Source organism: Mandrillus leucophaeus, unplaced genomic scaffold (genome assembly GCF_000951045.1).
Source record: "Mandrillus leucophaeus isolate KB7577 unplaced genomic scaffold, Mleu.le_1.0 Scaffold57, whole genome shotgun sequence".
NCBI lineage: Eukaryota > Metazoa > Chordata > Mammalia > Primates > Cercopithecidae > Mandrillus > Mandrillus leucophaeus.
In genome coordinates, this window is record NW_012106141.1 from 6128007 (window position 1) to 6150157 (window position 22151).

General features: G+C 38.2%; 1 protein-coding gene across 1 annotated transcript in view; it reads left to right on the forward strand.

Annotated features, from left to right (window-relative positions):
- Positions 1–22151, forward strand: part of DNAH12 (dynein, axonemal, heavy chain 12) — a 261319-nt gene that overhangs the window by 60627 nt on the left and 178541 nt on the right. The window contains exons 12-17 of the mRNA XM_011998427.1: positions 5850–6028; positions 10705–10840; positions 15652–15777; positions 16728–16862; positions 17698–17891; positions 19353–19596. Of these exons, the coding sequence (XP_011853817.1) occupies positions 5850–6028; positions 10705–10840; positions 15652–15777; positions 16728–16862; positions 17698–17891; positions 19353–19596 (1014 nt within the window). The remainder of the gene's footprint in view (positions 1–5849; positions 6029–10704; positions 10841–15651; positions 15778–16727; positions 16863–17697; positions 17892–19352; positions 19597–22151) is intronic.

The following is a 22151-nucleotide window of genomic DNA, read 5'->3' on the forward strand; positions in this document are numbered from 1 at the left end:
CGATCTCGGCTCCCTGCCACCTCTACCTCCTGAGTTCAAGTGATTCTCCTGCCTCAGCCTCCTGAGTAGCTGGGATTACAAGTGCCTGCCACCATGTCCAGCTAATTTTTTTGTATTTTTTAGTAGCCATGGGGTTTCAACATGTTGGCCATGCTGGTCTCGAACTCCTGACCTCAGGTTATCTGCCCACCTCAGCCTTCCAAAATGCTAGGATTACAGGCGTGAGCCACCGCGCCTGGCCCCTGATTATGTTTCTTATTCTGAAGTTTTTTACTGATACTGATACTCTAGCTTTTATTTTACAAAACAACTTTATTGAGATGTAATTCACATATTATATAATCAATCAAAATCAAATATTATATAATCTATCAAAAAGTATGATTTATTTCTGTCATTTACTGTGTCACATATTTTGGTACTCTGTTATATATGTGTAAATGTCATATCTTTCTGATGGACTGACCCTTTTATTATTTTAAAATATCTCTCTTTATCTCTAGCAACATTTTAAAAAAAATTTTTTTTTGAGGCAGGGTCTTGCTGTGCCGCCCAGACTGGGTTGTAGTGGTGTTGTCACAGCTCACTGCAGCCTCAACCTCTCAGGCTTAAGTGATCCTCCTGCCTCAGCCTCCTGAGTAGCTGGGAATACAGGCATATGCCACTATGGTGGGATAACTTTTGTATTTTTTGAGAGAAGGGATTTCGCCATGTTGCCTAGGCCAATCTCAAACTCCTGAGCTCAAGCGATCCACCTGCCTCAGCCTCCCAAAGTGCTGGAATTACAGATGAGAGCTACCACACTTGGCCCTGAATTTTCTGTATACAATATCATATCATGTGCAATAGTGATTGTCTTACTTCCTTTCTAATCTGAGTTCCTTTTGTTTATTTTTCTTGCCTAATTTCACTGGCTAGTATCTGTAGTACAATGTTTTGTTTTGTTTTAGACAGGGTCTCACTTTGTTGCTCAGGCTGGAGTACAGTGATGTGATCTCAGCTCACTGCAGCCTCAACCTCCGAGACTCCAGTGATCCTCCCACCTCAGCCTCCTAAGTATCTGGGACTACAGGCACAGACCACCATGTCTAGCTAAGTTTTTTTTTGTTTTTAGTAGAGACAAGGTCTCACTATGTTGCCCAGGTTGGTCTCAAACTCCTGGGCTCAAGTAATCCATGCACCTCAGCCTCCTAAAGTGCCAGGATTATAGGCGTGAGACACCATGCCCAGCCAATGTAGTACAAGTTCTTTTTTTTTTTTTAGACAAGGTCTCACTCTGTTATCCAGACTGGAGTGCAGTGGTAGAACCTTGCTCACTGCTGCCTTGACCTCCCAGGCTCAAGCTATCTTCCCACCTCAGCCTCCCAAGTAGCTGGAACAATAGGCGTGTGCCATTACACCCAGCTAATTTTTGTATTTTTTGTAGAGATGGGGTCTCACTATGTTGCTCAGGCTGGTCTCAAACTCCTGGATGAAAGTGATCATCCTGCCTCAGCCTCCCAAAGCTCTGGGATTACAAGCATGAACCACTGTGCCTGGCCCTTATCTTGTTCTTGATCTTAGAGGGAAATGTTCATTTTTTCATCATTAAGTATAATGTTAGTTGTAGGTTTTTCCTAGACATGCCTTATGAAAGTTGAGGATGTTCTCTTCTATTCCTAGTTTGTGTTTTTACCATGAAAGAGTGTTGGGTTTCGTTATATGCTTTTTTTTTTTTTTTCTTTTTTGACTGGTCAAGTACCCAATAGTGAGAAAGGGGGAAAGAGTAGAACAAGCAGTTTGATCTGTGATTAACTGTGAACAATCAAATGAGATAACTCACTACCTTTAGACCAGTTTGTTTAATGCTTTTTTGGCATCTATTGAGATGACTATGGGTTTTTTTCTAATATGCATACTTTTTACCTTATTTGGTTTTTATGGTTTCATGAAACTATTTTGTGAATGCATAAATGCATAATTACTTTCACAAATTCAGAGATGGCATATAGTTGTCTTTTGGTAGCTGCAGGTATTTGTTCTAGGACCCATCTATAGATATCAAAATCTGCAGATGCTCAAGTCTCATATAAAATGGTGTAGTATTTGCATATAATTTATGCACATCCTCTAGTATACTTTAAACTATCTCTAGATTACTTATAATACCTAATGCAACATAAATGCTATATAAAGAGTTATACTGTATTGTTTTTTATTTGAATTATTTTATTGTTATTTTTATGGCTTTTCTCAAATATTTTCAATTTGCCATTAGTTGAATCTGCAGATGTGGAACCCGTGGATACAGAGGGCCAAGTGTATTCTCTTTCATTTGTATTTTACCATATATTTTAATACAGTGCTATGCAGAGAATAGACACAATAAATGTTCTATGAATTACCAGCTAAATTTTTTGTGGCCTAGGTATAACCTGTAGTATCTATAAGCCCTAAATATCAAGACCAAGCATATGTTTCATTAAAGTTTTTTTCCGTTTGTTTTTGTTTTTTGTTTTTTTTTGTTTTAAGACAAAAAAGAGTCTCGCCCTGTCGCCCAGGCTGGAGTGCAGTGGCGCCATCTCGGCTCACTGCAAGCTTCGCCTCCTGGGCCCAAGCGATTCTCCTGCCTCAGCCTCCTGAGTAGCTGAGACTACAGGTGCCCACCACTACACCTGGCCAATTTTTGTATTTTTAGTAGACAGGGTTTCACCATGTTGACCAGGATGGTCTCAACCTCCTGATCATGATCCACCTGCCTCAGCCTCCCAAAATGCAAGGATTACAGGTGTGAGCCACTGTACCCCACCTCATTAACTTTTAAAATGATTATTTCCTTAGGTCTATTATTTTGTAGTGACATTTTCTAGAATTTTGTAATAATTTTGGGATAGTTTATATAACTATTTGAAAATTTACTTTTAGATTTAGTAACTGGATTTCTAGTTCCTGGATTTCTTTGTCAGTTTCTGATATACTGTAGTTGTGGTTAGTATGCCTATTCGGGGGGAAATTTAAGAATGATGAACTGTAACATCTGTACAGATGAACTTATTTATTATTTATTTATTTATTTATTTATTTATTGAGACCAAGTTTCACTCTTGCTGCCCAGGCTGGAGTGTAACGGTGCAATCTCGGCTCACCACAACCTCCACCTCTTGGGTTCAAGCGACTCTCCTGTCTCAGCCTCCTGAGTAGCTAGGATTACAGGCATGCGCCACCATGCCCGGCTAATTTTGTATTTTTAGTAGAGAAGGGGTTTCTCCATGTTGGTCAGGCTGGTCTTGAACTCCTGACCTCAGGTGCTCCGCCCACCTCAGCCTCCTAAAGTGCTGGGATTACAGGCATGGGCCACCACGCCCGGCTTATTATTTAATTTATATTTTTAGAGACAGGGTCTCTGTTGTCCAGACTGGAGTGCAGTGATGTGAGCATAGCTCAATGCAGCCTCAAGTTCCTGGGATCAAATGATCATTCTACCTCAGCCTCCTAAGTAGCAAGGATTAAAGGCATATTCCACCATGCCTAATTTTTTTTTTTTTTTTTTTTTTCATGCGGCGTCTCAGTCACTCAGGCTGGAGAGCAGTGGTGTGATCATGGCTTAACGCAGCTTCCGCCTTCTGGGCTCAAGTGATCCTCCCACCTTAGCCTCCTGAATAGCTGAGACTACAGGCACGCACCACAACAGCTGGCTAATTTTTGTATTTTTTGTAGAGACGGGGTTTCACCATGTTACCCAAGCTGAAAGGCTAATTTAAAAATATATATATATATTTTTGTAGAGATGGGGGGTTCACTTTGTTGCTCAGGCTGATCTCGAACTCCTGGCTTCAAGCAATCCTCCTGACTCAGTCTCCCAAAATGCTGGGGGTCTACAGGCATGAGCCATCATGCCTGGCTTATACAGATGAATTTATAGGATGCTTGTGATTTGTGTAAAAATAAAACAGGACAGGGGAGTGGTTAGGAGTATAGTTTAAAAAAGGTTGGTGATGAGTTGCTAATTGTTGAAACTGGATGATGGGTACATTTTGTTTATTTTTGTATGTTTAAAATGTTCCATGAAAAAATTTAATATAATTGTGAAATATAACATACATAGTACATATGTATAGACAGATAGGTAATTATAACCTAGGTGGTAATAACCACGTAGCTTAAGAATGAGAACTTTGCAACACCCAGAAGCCAGCACGTGCCTCTCCCCAATTATAACTTCTTCTGTCTTTATTGGTAACTATTATCCTGACATTTCTTGCTTTCCTTTATGGTTTTACCACCTATGTATGTATGCTTAAATAATATAGTTTAGTTTTGTCCATGGTAAGTTTGTATGAAAAGTATCGCACTGTATATATTCTTTTGTGTTTTTCTTCTTTCATCATGGTAAAATTTATCCATATTCCTCTTTTTTCAATGCCATGAGTTCTGTCTACCCTTTATTTGATGGAATTTTTTTTTTTTGAGATAGGGTCTTGCTCTGTCTTCCAGGCTGGAGTGCAGTGGTGTGATCTCGGCTCACTGCAACCTCTATCTCTCAGGTTCAAGCGATTCTCAGCCTCTTGAGTAGCTGGGATTACAGGCGTGTGCCACCACAGCCAGCTAATTTTTGTATTTTTAGTAGAGACGGGGTTTCACCATGTTGGCCAGGCTGGTCTCGAACTCCTGACCTCAGGTGATCCACTCGCCTCGGCCTCCCAGAGTGCTGGGATTACAGGCGTGAGTCACCGTGCCTGGCCTTATTTGGTGTATTTCCAACCAAGAACAAGGCAGGTGCTTAAGACAGTCTTTGAATCAATTAATTATTATCTTCCCCCTTGAACACTGAAAAATTTAAACCCAATTCACCACATCCTAGATACTCTAGAAAAATAGGACAGCATTGAGAGAGAGAAACATAAAGGAAAGTTCTCCTGAAGGAAGAATAAAAGGAATAGGCCATTTCGGTAGAGAGTGGAGATCGAGTGAGAAGGAAGGCAGATAGAAACATTAAAGGTGGATTGTGAAATTAAGTCAAAGTTAGTCCAAAGTTGGTAAGTGTGTTTCACTTTTACCAAGTACAACATATCTTGTCAGATTTTCTTGATACTACTTTGTTTAATTTTTAAAAATTACCCCAGTGTTTGGGTACTAAGAAGTTGACATACATTCCAATATCTTGGATCTTGGTAATTGCAGAGCATCTGTTGCTGGATTATTATTACTATTTTGTTAACAGATAGGGTCTTACACTGTCACCCAGCATGAAATGCAGGGTGCCATCATAGCTGCCTGCAACCTTAAACTCAAGCAATCCTCCCACCTCAGCCTCCTAAGAGTAGCTGGGATTATAGGCTCAAACCATCTTGCCTGGCTTGGAGTATTTTAACAAAAACCAATAAATTCCTTATATATATATATATATATATATATATATATATTTTTTTTTCCTAAAGATTGAATTAGAATCCTTGACCATGTGGATGTAAAGTGAAAAAAATAGAATCTTTAATGAGCTATCAGTAATGGCAAAAGCAAATATTTATCCACTATGCAAATTGTTACATGATGTATGTTTGTTTCTAAACAGAGAAATGGGTTGACTCTGGGGATAGTTTTAAATAATTATTGAGGGAAATTTTACCTTGTGATATGTTCAGATTTTGATACTGTGAATGGTATCGTATTCGATATTTACTGGTAGATTGGCAAATTCCTTAATGAAAGAATAGGTGAAAAAATATGTATGAAACAAGGGAAAAAATTTTAGTCACTTAGCAAAAAATAAAGTTGTATTTATATTATATAATTAAGACTCATAACAATACAATATTATAAAATCACTGAAAGTTCTAAACATTTTTTTCATTTGAACACTTTTTTTCAAGTTTATAGAAAAATTTTTCAGTCTTGCCTCAGAAATAATGCTTTTGCCTCAGTGGATTCATTACCCTATGGTGCGCTTGGATTGTGAAGATTTGAAGACAGGCCTGACAAATAAAGCAAAAGCCTTTGCAAACATATTATTAAATGACATAGCTTCAAAATATAGAAAAGAAAATGAACGGTAAGTAGAATTAATTCCCAAACTCAGAATTATATGGCTAAAAGAAATACTTTGCTAAAGTAATTCCTGTTTAAAAACAAAAGCTTAAAATATGTAAGTATTTACAACTTTTTCTCCATAGCTACCTCCTATAGAGGTGCTTTTGTAGTCCCGTTGGGCTTGCTTCTTTTTGTTTGATACTGTTTGATACCTTTTTAAATGCAGATCATTTCATCATTCAGGTATTAAGCCCAGTAACGAATAGTTCTCCCTTCCCATTCCCCTCCTTTCCCCTTCCCCTTCCCTTCCCCTTCCCCTTCCCCTTCCCTTCCCTTCCTTTCCTTTCCTTCTATTAGAGATAAGGTCTTGCCATGTTGCCTAGGCTGCTCTCAAACTCCTGGACTCAAGTGATCCTCCCGTCTCAGCCTCCCAGAGTGTTGGAATTACAGGTGTGGGCCACTGTGCCTGGCCACATTCCTCCTGTATTTCTGATATTCAATAATTAACTATAAAGTCCTACATTATCTGATTTCTGCTCACCACTTCAACTTCGTTTGCCATTCCTAAAGTATGTCAAGCTTATTACCACCTTATGGCCTTGCTGTTTTTTCTTCCTGGAATCTCTTTTCCTGGTATTTGACAACTCATTTGTTTTTTCCCTCACCTTGAATATCACCTCCCTGGAAAGGCCTTCTCTGGCCCCTCTGTGTAAAATAGCGGCTTCTTCTTGACACTCCATCATTCTTTTTCCTTTTATAGTGCTTTATTTTTCTTCATAGCTTTTTTTTTTTTTCTTTAGAGACAGGATCTCACTATAATGCCCAGACCGAAGTGCAGTAGCACAATTACAGCTCACTGCAGCCTTGAATTCCTGGGCTCAAGGGATCCTCAGCATTTTTTTTTTTTTTTTTTTTTGGGACGGAGTCTTGCTCTGTCGCCCAGGCTGGAGTGCGGTGGCGCGATCTCGGCTCACTGCAACCTCCGCCTCCCAGGTTCACGCCATTCTCCTGCCTCAGCCTCCTGAGTAGCTGGGACTACAGACGCCTGCCACCATGCCCGGCTAATTTGTTTTTGTATTTTTAGTAGAGATGGGGTTTCACCATGTTAGCCAGGATGGTCTCGCTCTCCTGACTTCGTGATCTGCCTGCCTCGGCCTCCCAAAGTGCTCGGATTACAGGCATGAGCCACCGCGCCTGGCCAGCATTTTTTTTTTTGCTACCTAACAGAGTACATATTTGTGTGCTTTGTCTCTCTCCTCAGTTTCAATACCAGCTTTATGAGGGCAGGGTCTCATTTACTGCTATGTTTACAATGTTTAGAATTTTCCTTAGCATATTGTAGGTACTCAGCTATTTATTAAATGAGTGAATGAGCAAGTATAATTTCTCACATATTTCTCCAAATTCCTGCATGAACTAAAAAATCATTTACCTCTTTTACACTTTGTTTTTACATGTTTTTTCCTGATATTTCTAGTAATAGCATGACAATACAGATTTCTAACTTAAAATTTAAAAAAAATTTTTAATAGAGACATGGTTTTGCCATGTTGCCCAGGCTGATTTCAACCTCCTGGAGTCAAGAGCTCCTCCTACCTCAGCCTCCCAAAGTACTGGGGTTACAAGCGTGAGCCTCTGTGTCTGGGGTAGATATTTTTTTCTTAAAGAAAAAATTAATTTAATTTTTAAAAATTTCAATAGTTTTGGGGGGTATAAGTGATTTGGTTACATGGGTAAATTCCTTTTTTTTTTTTTTGAGATCGAGTGTCACTGCAACCTCGGCCTCCCAGGTTCAAGCTATTCTCCTGCCTCAGCCCCCCAAATAGCTGGGACTACTGGTGTGTGCCACCATGCCTGGCTAATTTTGTATTTTTAGTAGGGACGGGGTTTCACCATGTTGGTCAGGCTGGGACTTCTGACCTCAAGTGATCTACCCGCCTGGGCCTCCCAAAGTACTGGGATTACAGGCATGAGCCACCGCGCCTCGTAGGTAAGTTCTTTAGTGGTGATTTCTGAGATTTTAGCGTACCCATCATCCAAGCAGTGTACATTGTACCAATATGTAGTCTTTTAACCCTCACCTCCCTCTCAGCCTTCCCCACACCGAGTCCCCAAAGTCCATTGTATTACTGTTTTGCATCCTCATAGCTTAGCTCCCACTTATGAGAATATACAATATTTGGTTTTCCATTCCTGAGTTACTTCCCTTAGAATAATGGCCTCCAGCTGGGTGTGGTGGCTCATGCCTGTAATCCCACCACTTTGGGAGGCCAAGGCAGGTGGATCACGAGGTCAGGAGTTCAAGACCAGCCTGGCCAACATGGTGAAACCCCCATCTCTACTCAAAATACAAAAATTAGCCGAGCGTGGTGGCACATGCCTGTAATCCCAGCTACTCGGGAGGCTGAGGCAGGAGAATGGCTTGAACCTGGGAGGTGGAGGTTGTGGTGTATTGCACCACTGCACTCTAGCCTGGGCAACAGAGTGAGACTCTGTCTTAGAAAAAAGAAAAAAGAATAATGGCCTCCAGCTCCATCCAAATTATGGCAAAGGACATTATTTCATTCCTTTTTATGGCTAAGTAGTATTTGATGGTGTCTATATACCACATTTTCTTTATCCACTCATTGGTCGATGGGCACTTAGGTTGGTTCCGTATCTTTGCAATTGTGAACTGTGCTGCTAATAAACATGCTTGTGCAGATATCTTTTTCATATAATGACTTCTTTTCCTTTGGGATTGCTTGATTGAATGGTAGTTCTATTTTTAGTTCTTTAAGGAATCTCAATACTGTTTTCCATAGTGGTTGTACTAATTTACATTCTCACAAGCAGTTTAAATGTTCCCTCTTCACCACATGCATGCCAACATCTATTGTTTTTTGAAAATTATGGCCATTTCTGAAGGAGTGAGGTGGTATCTCATTGTGGTTTTAATTTGCATTTCCGTGATGATTAGTTATGTTCAGCATTTTTTCATCGGTTTGTTGGCTGTTTGTCTGTTTTCTTTTGAGAAATGCCTATTCATGTCCTTTACTCACTTTTTGATGAGATTATTTGTTTTTTCCTTGCAGATTTGTTTGAGTTCATTGTGGATTCTGGATACTAGTCTTTTGTTGGAGTCAGAGTTTGCAAATATTTTCTCCCACTCTGTGGGTTGTCTGTTTACCCTGCTGATTATTTCTTTTGCTGTGCAGAAGCTTTTCAGTTTAATTAGGTCCCATTTATTTATTTTTGTTTTTGTTGTGTTTGCTTTTGAGGTCTTAGTCATGAATTCTTTGCCTAGGCCAATGTCCAGGAGCTTTTTTCCGATGTTATTTTTTAGAATTTTTATGGTTTCAGGTCTTGGATTTAAGTCTTTGATCCGTCTTGAGGTGATTTTTGTATAAGGTGAGAGATGGGGATCCTGTGGCTATTCAGGTTTCCCAGCACTATTTATTAAATAGGGTGTCCTTTCTCCAATTTATGTTTTTATATGCTTTATCAAAGATTAGTTTGGCCCAGATATTTTAAAGCTCAGGAAATAATTCTATGAAATGTAACTTTAGTTCAATAATGCTGTAGGATATCTAGGCTCATATCCTACATGGGATATTCTAAGAGAACAGTTAATGAAAGAAACTATGTATAAGGGGTGATCTGTTTACTTGCTGTACTGTCATGTTTCACAAGAGGCACTAATAATAATAAAAAAACTAATGATTATATTAATGATTATAGTTATCAGTAAATAGAGTGTACTATATGCTAGACCCTTTACATTCATTATGGTTTTACAACAATCCAGAAAGATGAATGTTACCTGGGTATTTAAGAGAGTTGAAGAGGTCGCTAAAATTTTTTCTAATGTGCCATAATTTTGCATGAAATTATTACCTTAATTTTATAGGTTTTATTGATGTATAGTATATACTGAGTTATAGCAGATAAGCTTAATTTTTTTTTTTTTTTTTGAGACAGTGCCTCACTCTGTCACCCAGACTGGCGTGCAGTGTGCAATCATGGCTCACTGCAGCTCAACCTCCCAGGCTCAAGTGATCCTCCTGCCTCAGCTTCCCAAGTAGCTGGGACTACAGGCATGTGCCACCAGGCCCAGATAATTTTTGTATCTTTTTTGTAGAGACAGGGTTTCACCATGTTGCACAGGCTGTTTTTGAACTCTTGAGCTCAAGTGATCTGCCTGCCTTGGCCTCTCAAAGTGCTATGTTTACAGGTGTGAGCCACTGTACCTGGCCAAGCTTAAATATTTTTAAGGTAATTTAGTGAATTGAGCAATTATTTTTAGGATATCATAGTTCTTATTTTTTTTTATTTATTTTTTTTTTTGAGACGGAGTCTTGCTCTGTTGCCCAGGAGTGCAGTAGTGCATCTCACCTCACTGCAAGCTCCACCTCCCAGGTTCACGCCATTCTCCTGCCTCAGCCTCCCAAGTAGCTGGGACTACAGGTGCCCGCCACCACGCCCGGCTAATTTTTTTTGTATTTTTAGTAGAGATGGGGTTTCACCGTGTTAGCCAGGATGGTCTCGATCTCCTGACCTCATGATCCGCCCCCCTCAGCCTCCCAAAGTGCTGGGCTTACAGGCGTGAGCCACCACTCCCGGCCGTTCTTATTTTATAATAATCATCATAACACACATTTATTGAATATGATATAACATTAATTAACATCAGTCTATTAAGGTGGAGTTTTATGTCAGTATTTGCAGTGAATTTGAAGCAATTAAAGAACATGCATTAAAAGTCCCTGAAACAACAGAAGAGATGATGGACCTGATATCTTATGTAGAAAAAGCCCGGACTGCAGGAATCGAAGAGTTGATTTTAAGGATCCAGGTAAGAAACTTTTAATTTACATATTTTGGTTTGTTTTCATTTGAAATATGATATTCATAGTGAAGATGTGTAAAATATATAGTTACACAAGTAGTTGTAAATTGAGCGGTTATATTGCCACCACCTAGGTCAAGAAATAGGATATTGTCAGCACCCTAGGACTCTGCATATAACTTTCTGATCGCCATGCCTCTCCTTCTCCTCTGTCCTCCTCTAGAGATTAGCAGTTGATTTTTACAGTAATCATAGCTTTGAATTCCTTTAGTTTCACCAATTGTGTGTATGTCCTTATACAATATAGATTTAAAAAAATTTTTTGTATAGTTTCTGCATTTAATCGTATGCTTATACCTTTTCCAGCTCAAGATTATGTACCTATTTACCTATATTTCACTCTTATTCTTTGTTTAAAAAACTTTAAAAAATGTTAAACAACACATATACCAAAATTATATAAAACACAAACTGTACAATTTAGAATGTTCTAAAGTAAACTGCCAGTAATTGCCACATAGGAAAATAAATAGAACCTTGCTGACCCACTAGAAACGCATCATAATCCCTCGTCTTCTGGATGTTAGCAGCATTCTGATTTTTTATTTTTTATTTTTTATTTTTTTGAGATGGAGTCTCACTCTGTCGCCCAGGCTGGAGTGCAGTGGCAAGATTTCGGCTCACTGCAACCTCTGCTTCCTGGGTTCAAGTGATTCTCCTGCCTCAGCCTCCCAAGTAGCTGGGACTACAGGCACCCGCCACCATGCCTGGAGAATTTTTGTATTTTTAGTAGAGATTGGGCTTCACCATATTGACCTGGCTGGTCTCGAACTCCTGACTTTATGATCCGCCCACCTCGGCCTCCCAAAGTGCTGGAATTACAGGCATGAGCCACTGCGCCTGGCCAATTCTGATTTTTATAGTAATTGCTTCCTTGTTCTTTTTTATAGTTGTACAACTTAAACATGTATTTCTAATCAATATAGTTAATTTCTTCTGATATTGGTCTTTATATAAAGGGAATCATACTATTTATATTCTTTTGCCTCTCATCAATGTTATGTTAGTAATGTCATTGTTCCTTAACTTTAGCTGATTTTCATTGCTGTCTAGTATTCCATTCCATATTGTATCCATTCCACATTGTATACAATAATTTATTTTAAAAATTTTACTGTTCTGGATATTTGGTTATTTCTGCTTCTGCTTTTACTGGCAATGATTCTGGGAACATTTTTATACATGTATCCCAGTGCACACATTCATTCATTTCTTCCAGGTGTTATAGGATATGCTTTTCTTCACCTTTACTAATTAAGGCAAAATTCTTTTCTAAGTAGTTCCAGTTTTAGACTCCTATTAGCAGTGCACAAAATGTCTATTATTTTAACATTCTTACTTGCAATTGTGAGATGGTTTAAATTTTGCCAGTCTATTGGGTGAAAGTTATGGTATTTTCAATTTGCATTTTCCTAAAAAGAAATGAATTTGAACACTTTTCATATGCTTATTGGCCATTTGGAGTGCTTCTTTTGTGAAATGATAGTACATATATTTTGCTCGTTTATTTTTTGGGTTATGTACCTTTTCCTTATTGATTTGTAGCAGTTAAAGAGCGGCAAAATAAACATAACACAAAATTTACCATTTTAACCATTTTTAAGTGTACAGTTCAATGTAGTAATTTTAAATATATTATTAGGTATCTTTTTATTCACTCTGTAATTTAATTTTTTAATGGTGTTTTTGATGAACAGAAGTCTTTAATTTTAATGCAGTTAAATGAAGCAATCTTTTCTTTTATAATAAACGGAGGAATTTTTTATTTCCTTCCTTCCTTCCTTCCTTCCTCTTTCTCTCTCTCTCTTTTCTTCCTTTCTTCCTTTCTTTCTTTCTTTTCTGTTGGAGACAAGGTCTTGCCATGTTGCCTTAATTTTAATGCAGTTAAAAGGAGCAATCTTTTATTTTATACCTAGTGCTTTCTGTATTTTGTTTAAGAAATCCTCTGCTACCTTGGTTCAAAGATATTTTTCTTCCACCCTTTTCTAGAAGCTGTTTAGATTTGCTTTTCAGATTTAGGTTTCAATCCTGAAAATTTATTTCTGTAAATAATGTGAGGTCCAATTTAAGTATTTTCCCATATAGATGAGCAATTACACATTTACTGAAGAGACCATCCCCACTGTGTCCATATATGTATAGATCTGTTTTGAGGCAGCTTGTTCTGTTCCATTGGCCTTTTTTTGTTTATTTTTTTTTTTTGACAGAGTCTCACACTGTCACCAAGCTGGAGTGCAATGGTGCAATCCCAGCTCATTGCAACCTTTGCCTCCCGGGTTCAAGAGATTCTCCTGCCTCAGCCTCCCGAGCAGCTGAGACTACAGGCACGTGCCACCATGCCCAGCTAGCACCACCACGCCCAGCTAATTTTTGTATTTTTAGTAGAGATGGGGTTTCACTATGTTGGCCAGGATGGTCTCCATCTCTTGACCTCATGATCCGCCCGACTTGGCCTCCCAAAGTGCTGGGATTACAGGCATGAGCCACCATGCTCTGCCAAAATGTATTTTTATATACTAATTTAATACCCATCATTCAGTTTTTCTTTCAACATTTTCTATTTAAAACTTTGAACTTTAGGCCATGCGCAGTGGCTCATGCCTGTAATCCCAGTACTTTGGGAGGCGGAGGTAGGTGGAGCACCTGAGGTCAGAAATTCGAGACCAGACTGACCAACATGGTGAAACCCCATCTCTACTAAATACAAAAAGTTGGCCAGGCGTGGTGGCACATGCCTGTAATCCCAGCTACTTGGGAGGCTGAGGCAAGGGAATCACTTGAACCTGGGAGGCGGAGGTTGCAGTGAGCCGAGATTGCGCCATCGCACTCCAGCCTGGGCAAAAAGAGTGAAACTCCGTCTCTAAAAAAAAAAAATTTAACTTTACTATTTTTATATATTTTAAATTTCTCTTCTTAATTTTAATACTTTATCTGAAGATTATTTTGGAATGTCTGCATGTACCATTCATTATATAACTTGCAAATAATGACAGTTTTGTTTTTCATGACCAAATGTTACACATTTGCAAAACTTTGTTTATTTTCTTTGCAACAGTGGACTGTCTGGGACTCTAGTACAATGTTGAATAGCAGTGGATGACAGTTTTCCCATCTTTATCCCAATCTTAAGGGGAAAGCTTTCTTTTTTTTTTTTTTTTTTCTGAGACGGAGTCTCGCTCTGTCGCCCAGGCTGGAGTGCAGTGGCCAGATCTCAGCTCACTGCAAGGTCCGCCTCCCAGGTTCCCGCCATTCTCCTGCCTCAGCCTCCCGAGTAGCTGGAACTACAGGCGCCCGCCACCTCGCCCGGCTAAATTTTTGTATTTTTTAGTAGAGACGGGGTTTCACCGTTTTAGCCAGGATGGTCTCGATCTCTTGACCTCATGATCCGCCCGTCTCGGCCTCCCAAAGTGCTGGGAATATTTCACTATTAAGTATGACATTTGTCATAGGTTTTATACAGGTACTTTTGCCAGATTAATGAATTCCCTTCTATTGCTGATGTGCTACTAGGTTTTTTGAAAAGAAAAATTAGTATGAGTGAACTTTGAATTTCACTACATGCCTTTTTTGCATGTATTGTGGTGATCATATGCTTTTTCTCTTTAATCTGTTAGTATAATGAATTACATGGATCGTTTTTTATTTTAAAGTTTTATTTCTATGTGCATTGTATATATAAAATATATAGAATGTACAAAATACATATTTAATGTTATTTTCAATACATAATTTTATATCTATATGATATATAATATATAAAATACATACATATAATATAAAATCAAAAACCTTAAATTTGCCTTTGAATCTGTATTTCAGTTAAAAAGTAGTGCTACAGTACAGCTTATAGAACAATGAAAGATATAGAGGGTAAAAATATTCAATCTCTCTACTCAGATAAATCTATTGTTTTAAGAGTTTTTTTCTTTGCAACTCACCTCCTTTTTTTTTTTTTTTTGAGATGGAGTCTCACTCTGTCGCCCAGGCTGGTGTGCAGTGGCAGGATCTCGGCCCACTGCAACCTCTGCCTCCTGGGTTCAAGCAATTCTTCTGCCTCAGCCTCCGAGTAGCTGGGACTACAAGCGTGCATCATCACGCCTGGCTAATTTTTGTATTTTTAGTAGAGATGGGGGTTCACCATGTTGGCCAGGCTGGTCTGTAACTCCTGACCTCAGGTGATCCACCTCCCTCGGCTTCCCAAAGTGCTGGGATTACAGGTGTGAGCCACTGCACCCGGCCTACTCACCTCCAACTCTTTCTGACTATTACAAACCATAATATTCTGGACTATTGCGTACAGCAATGTGCGAAGCAGGCAAAAATGGTGGTGATGTCACTGAAGATACAAAACAAAAGATACTAAAATCATTGTCATCAAAGATACAAAAATAAAAAAATTTATAAGAATAAAATAATTTAAAATCCTTTAAAGTCAAAGTTAAAGGATTGCTGAAGATTTAATTACGTTTTTCAGTCATAAACAAGGGAGGACCAAAAGTTCCCTTATGTTAAATCAACTGCAAGTGAAAATTTTTTAAAAGCCTTGTTGCTAGCATAAAAGTATACAATTATGTGGCATGAAGCAAGATAAATACTGTAGCTATTGAAATAGCCGTCTGGTTTGGGCGATATATAAAATATCAGTTTATAATCTGAGTCAAATTTCAATCTGAAGAAGTATTAGAGATTGTTGTTCTCTTTTTCGTAATGACTTAGATTTTCTATATGACATATTATATCCAGAGTTTCTTTCGTAGGAATCTAAACGCCAAATGAGTTACTTTTTAGATGTTTTTCTATTTCCTCAAGAAGACTTAGCTTTAAATGCAACTGTCCTCATGTGGCCTAAGAAAATTAATCCCATCTTTGATGAAAATGATGAGGTAAATATATTTTTCATTATTTTTTTGTATTCTGACATTTCGAGCACATCATTCACATTTAATTTTCATATCTACTGGCCATCTAACTTTAAAAGTAATTTTTTGTGTCAATATGAGTTTGAGACTGGCCACACTTATAGCCCTCTAGGCTTAAGACAAGCTGTTAGGCTTAACTCACAAGGTCTGGTAAGTAGTGGGGCTGACATTTAGAAAGTCAGAACTGTTATATAAATTAATAATAGAAGCACTTAACTGAGAAAATGGTTTCCATTTATTCAATTATTTAACTCATAAAAATCCCACGTGCTCCCATTTCTTCCATTTTATAGATGAGAAATATGAGACTCAGAGAAATTAAATAGTTCAATATCACAGTGATAAGATTTACAATTTTATATCAGACTGAATGTATTTCAGATATTGAAAAAGTCCTAATATAAACCAGTTTATCCTGAATTGGGAGGTAAGATGGTATTGTAATAAAAAGCGTGGCCTTCAATCAGATAAACCAAGATTCTAATCCAGATTTTGATTTTTATGATTTTGTGAACATGAACATGACTTCCGTAAGATTCAATTTCTTTTCTCTGAAATGAGAATAATAATACTAGTAATAATATAGGTAAGGTATTGAATAGTTCTTGATACATGGCACATGCTCAATAAATGGTAATTTTATTATTATCCCAGAATCTGTTAAATGAACAAATTAAAATAAATTTTAATTAATGAATACAAGTTGTTAAAGTCACTTTGGAGATCAAGGAATGTTTTTGTGTGTGGTTTATTATTCTTTGCATTTTTATATCAATAATTATAGATATTGTTTTATTTTTGTGCTCATTTTTACTTCTCTGATGGTTTTTATGATTATACACAGTATTTAGATTTCTGACTTGGTAATTCTTTGTTACAGATTAACTAACATGATTAAATTGTCTTTTAAAAAGCTAATTGAGAATGCTAAACATAAAAAAGAAAATGAACTAATGGCCAAGAGAGAGAAACTTATTTTGGAAATAGAAAAGGAATCACGCCGCATGGAAGAGTTTACAGAATTTGCAGAGCTGGAGCGCATGCAACAGGTCTGATAAATATATAAGACAATAGCTATGGCCAGCCCATAGAGTCATACAGGGCATGTTAACATAAATTTAAAAATATAGACAAATGCAAGTTTACTTTTTTATGTTTACTCTCTATATTTTTCTATATATTACATAGATACATATATATTTATCTAATGTGTTTATATATAGTAAAATACATAAATATTTATTTAAACACTTTATATGTAGTCTCAGCCTCCTGAGTAGCTTGGACTAACAGGCGTGTGCCACCATGCCCGGCTAATTTTTTGTATTTTCTTGTAGAGATGGGGTTTTGCCATGTTGCCCAGGCTGGCAAACAAAGACCTGACTCTTAGGCCCAGAACTGGAGCTATATTGTCTTTCTTGTGACTTAGTTCTCTATTTGTAGAGTAGACATCATCATACCTTTTGCTCTCAATCATAGTTATGTTGTGAAGTTAATATTTAAAATTGCTGTATAGGCCGGGCACAGTGGCTCACTCCTGTAATCCCCGCACTTTGGGAGGCAGAGGTGGGCAGATCACCTGAGGTCAGGAGTTCGAGACCAGCCTGGCCAACATGGCAAAACCCCGTCTCTACTAAAAATACAAAAATTTGCCAGGCGTGGTGCTCGGCATCTGTAGTCCCAGTTACTCGGTAGGCTGAGGCGGGAGGATCGCTTGAACCAGGGGGGCGGAGGTTGCAGTGAGCCCAGATCATGCCACTGCACTCCAGCCTAAAAATAAAGTTGTTGTATAAATGCAAAGACATATTGTACACAGTATCATATGATTTTATTTTTGTAACATTACTTGAATATTTCTTAAGACAAAAAATTATTTGCTTTCAGTACGTGACAGATGTAAGACAACTACAAAAACGTATTCAGGAGTCTGAAGAAGCAGTGCAGTTTATCAATAAAGAAGAGGAACTTTTCAAGTGGGAATTGACAAAATATCCTGAACTGGATAAATTAAAAGTTAACATTGAGCCCTATCAGAAGTTTTTTAATTTTGTTTTGAAGTGGCAACGATCAGAAAAACGGTAATTGCTGGTAATGTAGTAAAAATCAAGCAAATGACAGAAAAGAGTTTGTAAAATATAAATTGATTTTTTTTTTTGGTTAAGTGTTTAAAAGTAGGATTTATATGTCCATTTGAAAGGGAATCAGGTACCATATAGGAGAAGCATCCAGTGCTGCTAAGGTCCCACTAACCTTACTAATACAATATCTGAGATCCTTTTCTGGTTTATGAGCATAATGATTGGATTTTCATGCTCATGTGTGAGAGGTGTGGCCTCCCTCAAACGTTGTTACAATGTCAGCACATTACCCTTCTGACATGAAAAATGTATATATAATATATGAGTTTTCATTTTGGTTTCTGAGAGTCAATTCCCTTTTTAATACAATAGATTAATTTCACTAATGTTTACCCCCAAAATTAGAAGTATGGAGTCAAATCCGCATTTTATTTTTATTTTTGTTTTATAATTTCAAATTTTATTTTAGATTCAGAAACATGTGCGGGTTTGTTTCATGGGTATATTGCATGACACTGAGATTTGGGGTACAAATGATCCTATCTCCCAGGTAGTGAGCATAGCACCTAATAGGTAGTTTTTCAGCCTTTGCTCCCCTCCCTCTCTCCCACCTCTAGTAGTCCCCAATGTCTGTTGTTCCCATCTCTGTGTCCATGCATACCCAGGGCTTAGCTCCCACTTCAAAGTGAGAAAATGAGGTATTTGGTTTTCTGTTCCTGCATTAATTCACTTAGGATAATGGCCTTCAGCTGCATCCATGTTGCCGCAAAGGGCATGATTTCATTCTTTTTTAAGGTTGCATTGTATTCCATGGTGTATATGTACTGAATTTTTTTTATTCAATCCATTGTTGATGAGCACCTAGGTTGACTCCATGTCTTTACTATTGCGAATGGTGCTGCGATGAACAGACAAGTACATGTGTCTTTTTGGTAGAATGATTATTTTCCTTTGGGTATATACCCAGTAATGGGATTGTGGGGTCAAATGGTAGTTCTGTTTTGAGTTCTCTGAAAAATCTCCAAACAACTCTCCACAGTGGCTGAGCTACTTTACAGTCCCACCAACAGTGCAACAGTGTATAAGCATTCCCGTTTCTCCACAGCATCTGTTTTTTGTTTTTTTGTTTTACTTTTTAATAATAGCCATTCTGGCTGATGGGAGATGGTCTCTCATTGTGGTTTGATTTGCATTTCTGTAATGTGAATCTGCATTTTATTTGGGTACTGTTAGTCCTCCATTTATAATCTGATACATATTTTAGCACATGCAGCATAGTCAAAGTGATTATTTTAGTTCTGTCTTTCTACCATCAGCTCTACTTGGGTGCCTGAGAAAAACTGTTAACAGCTCTTGCCCTCATTTTTCTCTCTTAAAACAAGGGGTCTAGCCTAAAGAATCTCTAAGACCCCTTCAAACTCCAAAAGTCTGAGTTTAATAATATTTTTTCTTTCAATTCAGGTGGATGGATGGAGGGTTTTTGGACCTCAACGGGGAAAGCATGGAGGCTGATGTGGAAGAGTTTTCCCGAGAAATTTTTAAGACACTAAAGTTTTTCCAAACGAAGCTAAAGAAAGAATTGCAAGAAAAAAGAAAGGCAGCAAGAAAACGGTCTTTGGAAGAAGAGAAAATTGAAGAAGAACCAAAAGAGAATCCTACTCTTACTATGTGCAGTACAGTCATGGAACAGATAAAAGCTTTTAGGGTATAAATGTATATAATAACATTTTAATATTATAGCTATCTTCTCAACTTTTCTGTTGCCTGATATATAAATTATAAAGCCTATCTTCTGGTTTTACATGTTTATTATTTATTATTATTAATAATTTTTGAGGCAGGTCTTGCTCTGTTGGCCAGGCTGGAGTGTAGTGGTGACTCACTGCCACTGCCACCTCCTAGGCTCAAGTGATCCTCCCACATCAGCCTCCTGAGTAGCTGGTAATACAGCCACCATGCCTGGCTAATTTTTTTGAAGAAATGGGATTTTGCTGTGTTACCCAGGCTGGTCTTGAACTCCTGTGCTCAAGCAATCTGTCCACCTTGGCCTCCCAAAGTGCTGGAATTACAGGCATGAGCCACCACACCTGGCCTATTATTATTACTTTTTAGATAGGGTCTCACTCTGTTGCCCAGGCGGGAGTGCAGTGGCACAGTCATAGCTCCCTACAGCCTCAGACTCGTAGGCTCAGGAAGAAGACACTATTTCTTCCCATTTTGGTAATGAATTGGGTCTCTGTCACTTGTAATCAAAGGAGTATGGCCAAATGAAGGTACTGAGGAGAAACAATCAGAAAAAATAAGATTTTAAATTCCTCTGCTATGCCTCAGCCTCTTGGTCAAGCTCTGGCTCACTCCTACCTCTGTTCTAGGCGTGGGTATTTGTGACAGAGCTGAGTGATTGGTTTTGGGAGGAAGAGGTAAGGGCAAGAGAGGGCACTTTATTCCTCTCATCTTTCAAATTACATCTGTTTGCATCTTTGATGTTTTGGTGTCTCATTCCCACAACTTTAGCTCCTCATCATGAAGCACTGCTATGGAGCGTAGGAAAGGCTGGTTGGGTGGTGAATGGCAGCCATATTTGGGGCAGATCAAGGAGAATATACATATAAAGCCAGATCTGGCAAAACTGGGGGAAAGAGTTCCTCTGGCCCAAGAAAGGCAGCAGAAGATTGCTTAGACCTATTAGGGCAGATTGCATACTTCCTGAAAATAGGAAGAGTACACCATTGTTTATAATTTAGTATAATAAAACTAAACAAACAGAATAAATAGCCTACCATTAATTAAGCATAATCCAAACTTGGAAGTGAGGTTATAACTATTTTTTCTAGATGAATACATTAAAAAATTTTAGCATTTGCAAAATGCTTAGATGAAGGCTTTTGAGTCCAGATAAATTGTTGACCTATGAATTCTGAATCTTAAGAATTACTCAAGGACAGGCACGGTGGCTCATGCCTGTAATTCCAGCACTTTGGGAGGCTGAGGTGGGCAGATCACCTGAGGTCAGGAGTTCAAGACCAGCCTGGCCAATATGGTGAAAACTCATCTCTACTAAAATTACAAAAATTAGTTGAGCATGGTGGTACATACTTATAATCCCAGTTACTCGGGAGGCTGAGGGAGGAGAATCATTTGAACCCAGGAGGCGGAGGTTGCAGTGAGCTGAGATCATGCCTCTGCATGCCCAGTCTGGGCAACAGAGCAAGACTCCAAAATCACTCAAGAAAGGCTCGATAGAGCTATTCTCATCATCAAGTGCTAATGAAGAGAAATAGAAAGGTTTGGAAGCAGGCTGGGTATAGTGGATGACACCTGTAACCTGTAATCCCAGTGCTTTGGGAGGCCAAGGTAGGAGGATCATTTGAGGCCAGAAGTTCAAGACCAGCCTGGATAATATAGTGAGACCCTACCTCTACAAAAAATAAAAAATTAGCCAGGCATGGTAAAAAAGAATTCAGCTGCACCTGAAGACCCAGCTACTTGGGAGGCTGGGTGCAAGTTTGAGGTTGCAGTGAGCTATGATTATACCGCCACACTCCTGGGCACAACAGAGTGAGACCCTGTCTCAAAAAAAAAAAAAAGGGGCATAAATTTACTAGGGCAGATCACTTAGTCTACACTAAGTACAGCAACACAGGGTAACAGTTTATTGGGAAGGATTTGGAACCACACTGCTTAGTTATAACACAGTTCTCCACTTGGCAGTGGCACACCTTGAGCAAGATATTTAGCCACTTGTGCCTTGGTCCTCTCATTTATAAAGAGAGAATAAGAACAGTTTTTTTGACAGTCAGTAATACATCCTTAAATTTCCACTGTCAACATGCCCAGAGTGCAAACTCTGTGATTGGATGCAAGCACTGTTCCTGTCTATGTCTAGTCATGTCAGAGATTCCATGACTGCCTGATTTTTTTTTAACTTAAAAATTATTTGCAATGTTGAATATACTTGCATGGTCTAAAAAATATAGAAAGATGTATCTGAAAAGTCTCCTCATGGTTCTCACCTGTATAACTCAAGTGATCAATGTTATTACCTTCTTGTGTATAGTTCCAGAGTTTTATTACATATATAACAATGCAAATATATATTCTTATCCTTCTGTCTTTTTAGATAAACTGTAGCATACAATGTATACGATTTTATTTATTTATTTATTTATTTATTTATTTTTAATTTTTTTAAGTTCTAGGGTATATGTGCACAATGTGCAGGTTTGTTACATATATATACATGTGCCATGTTGGTGTGCT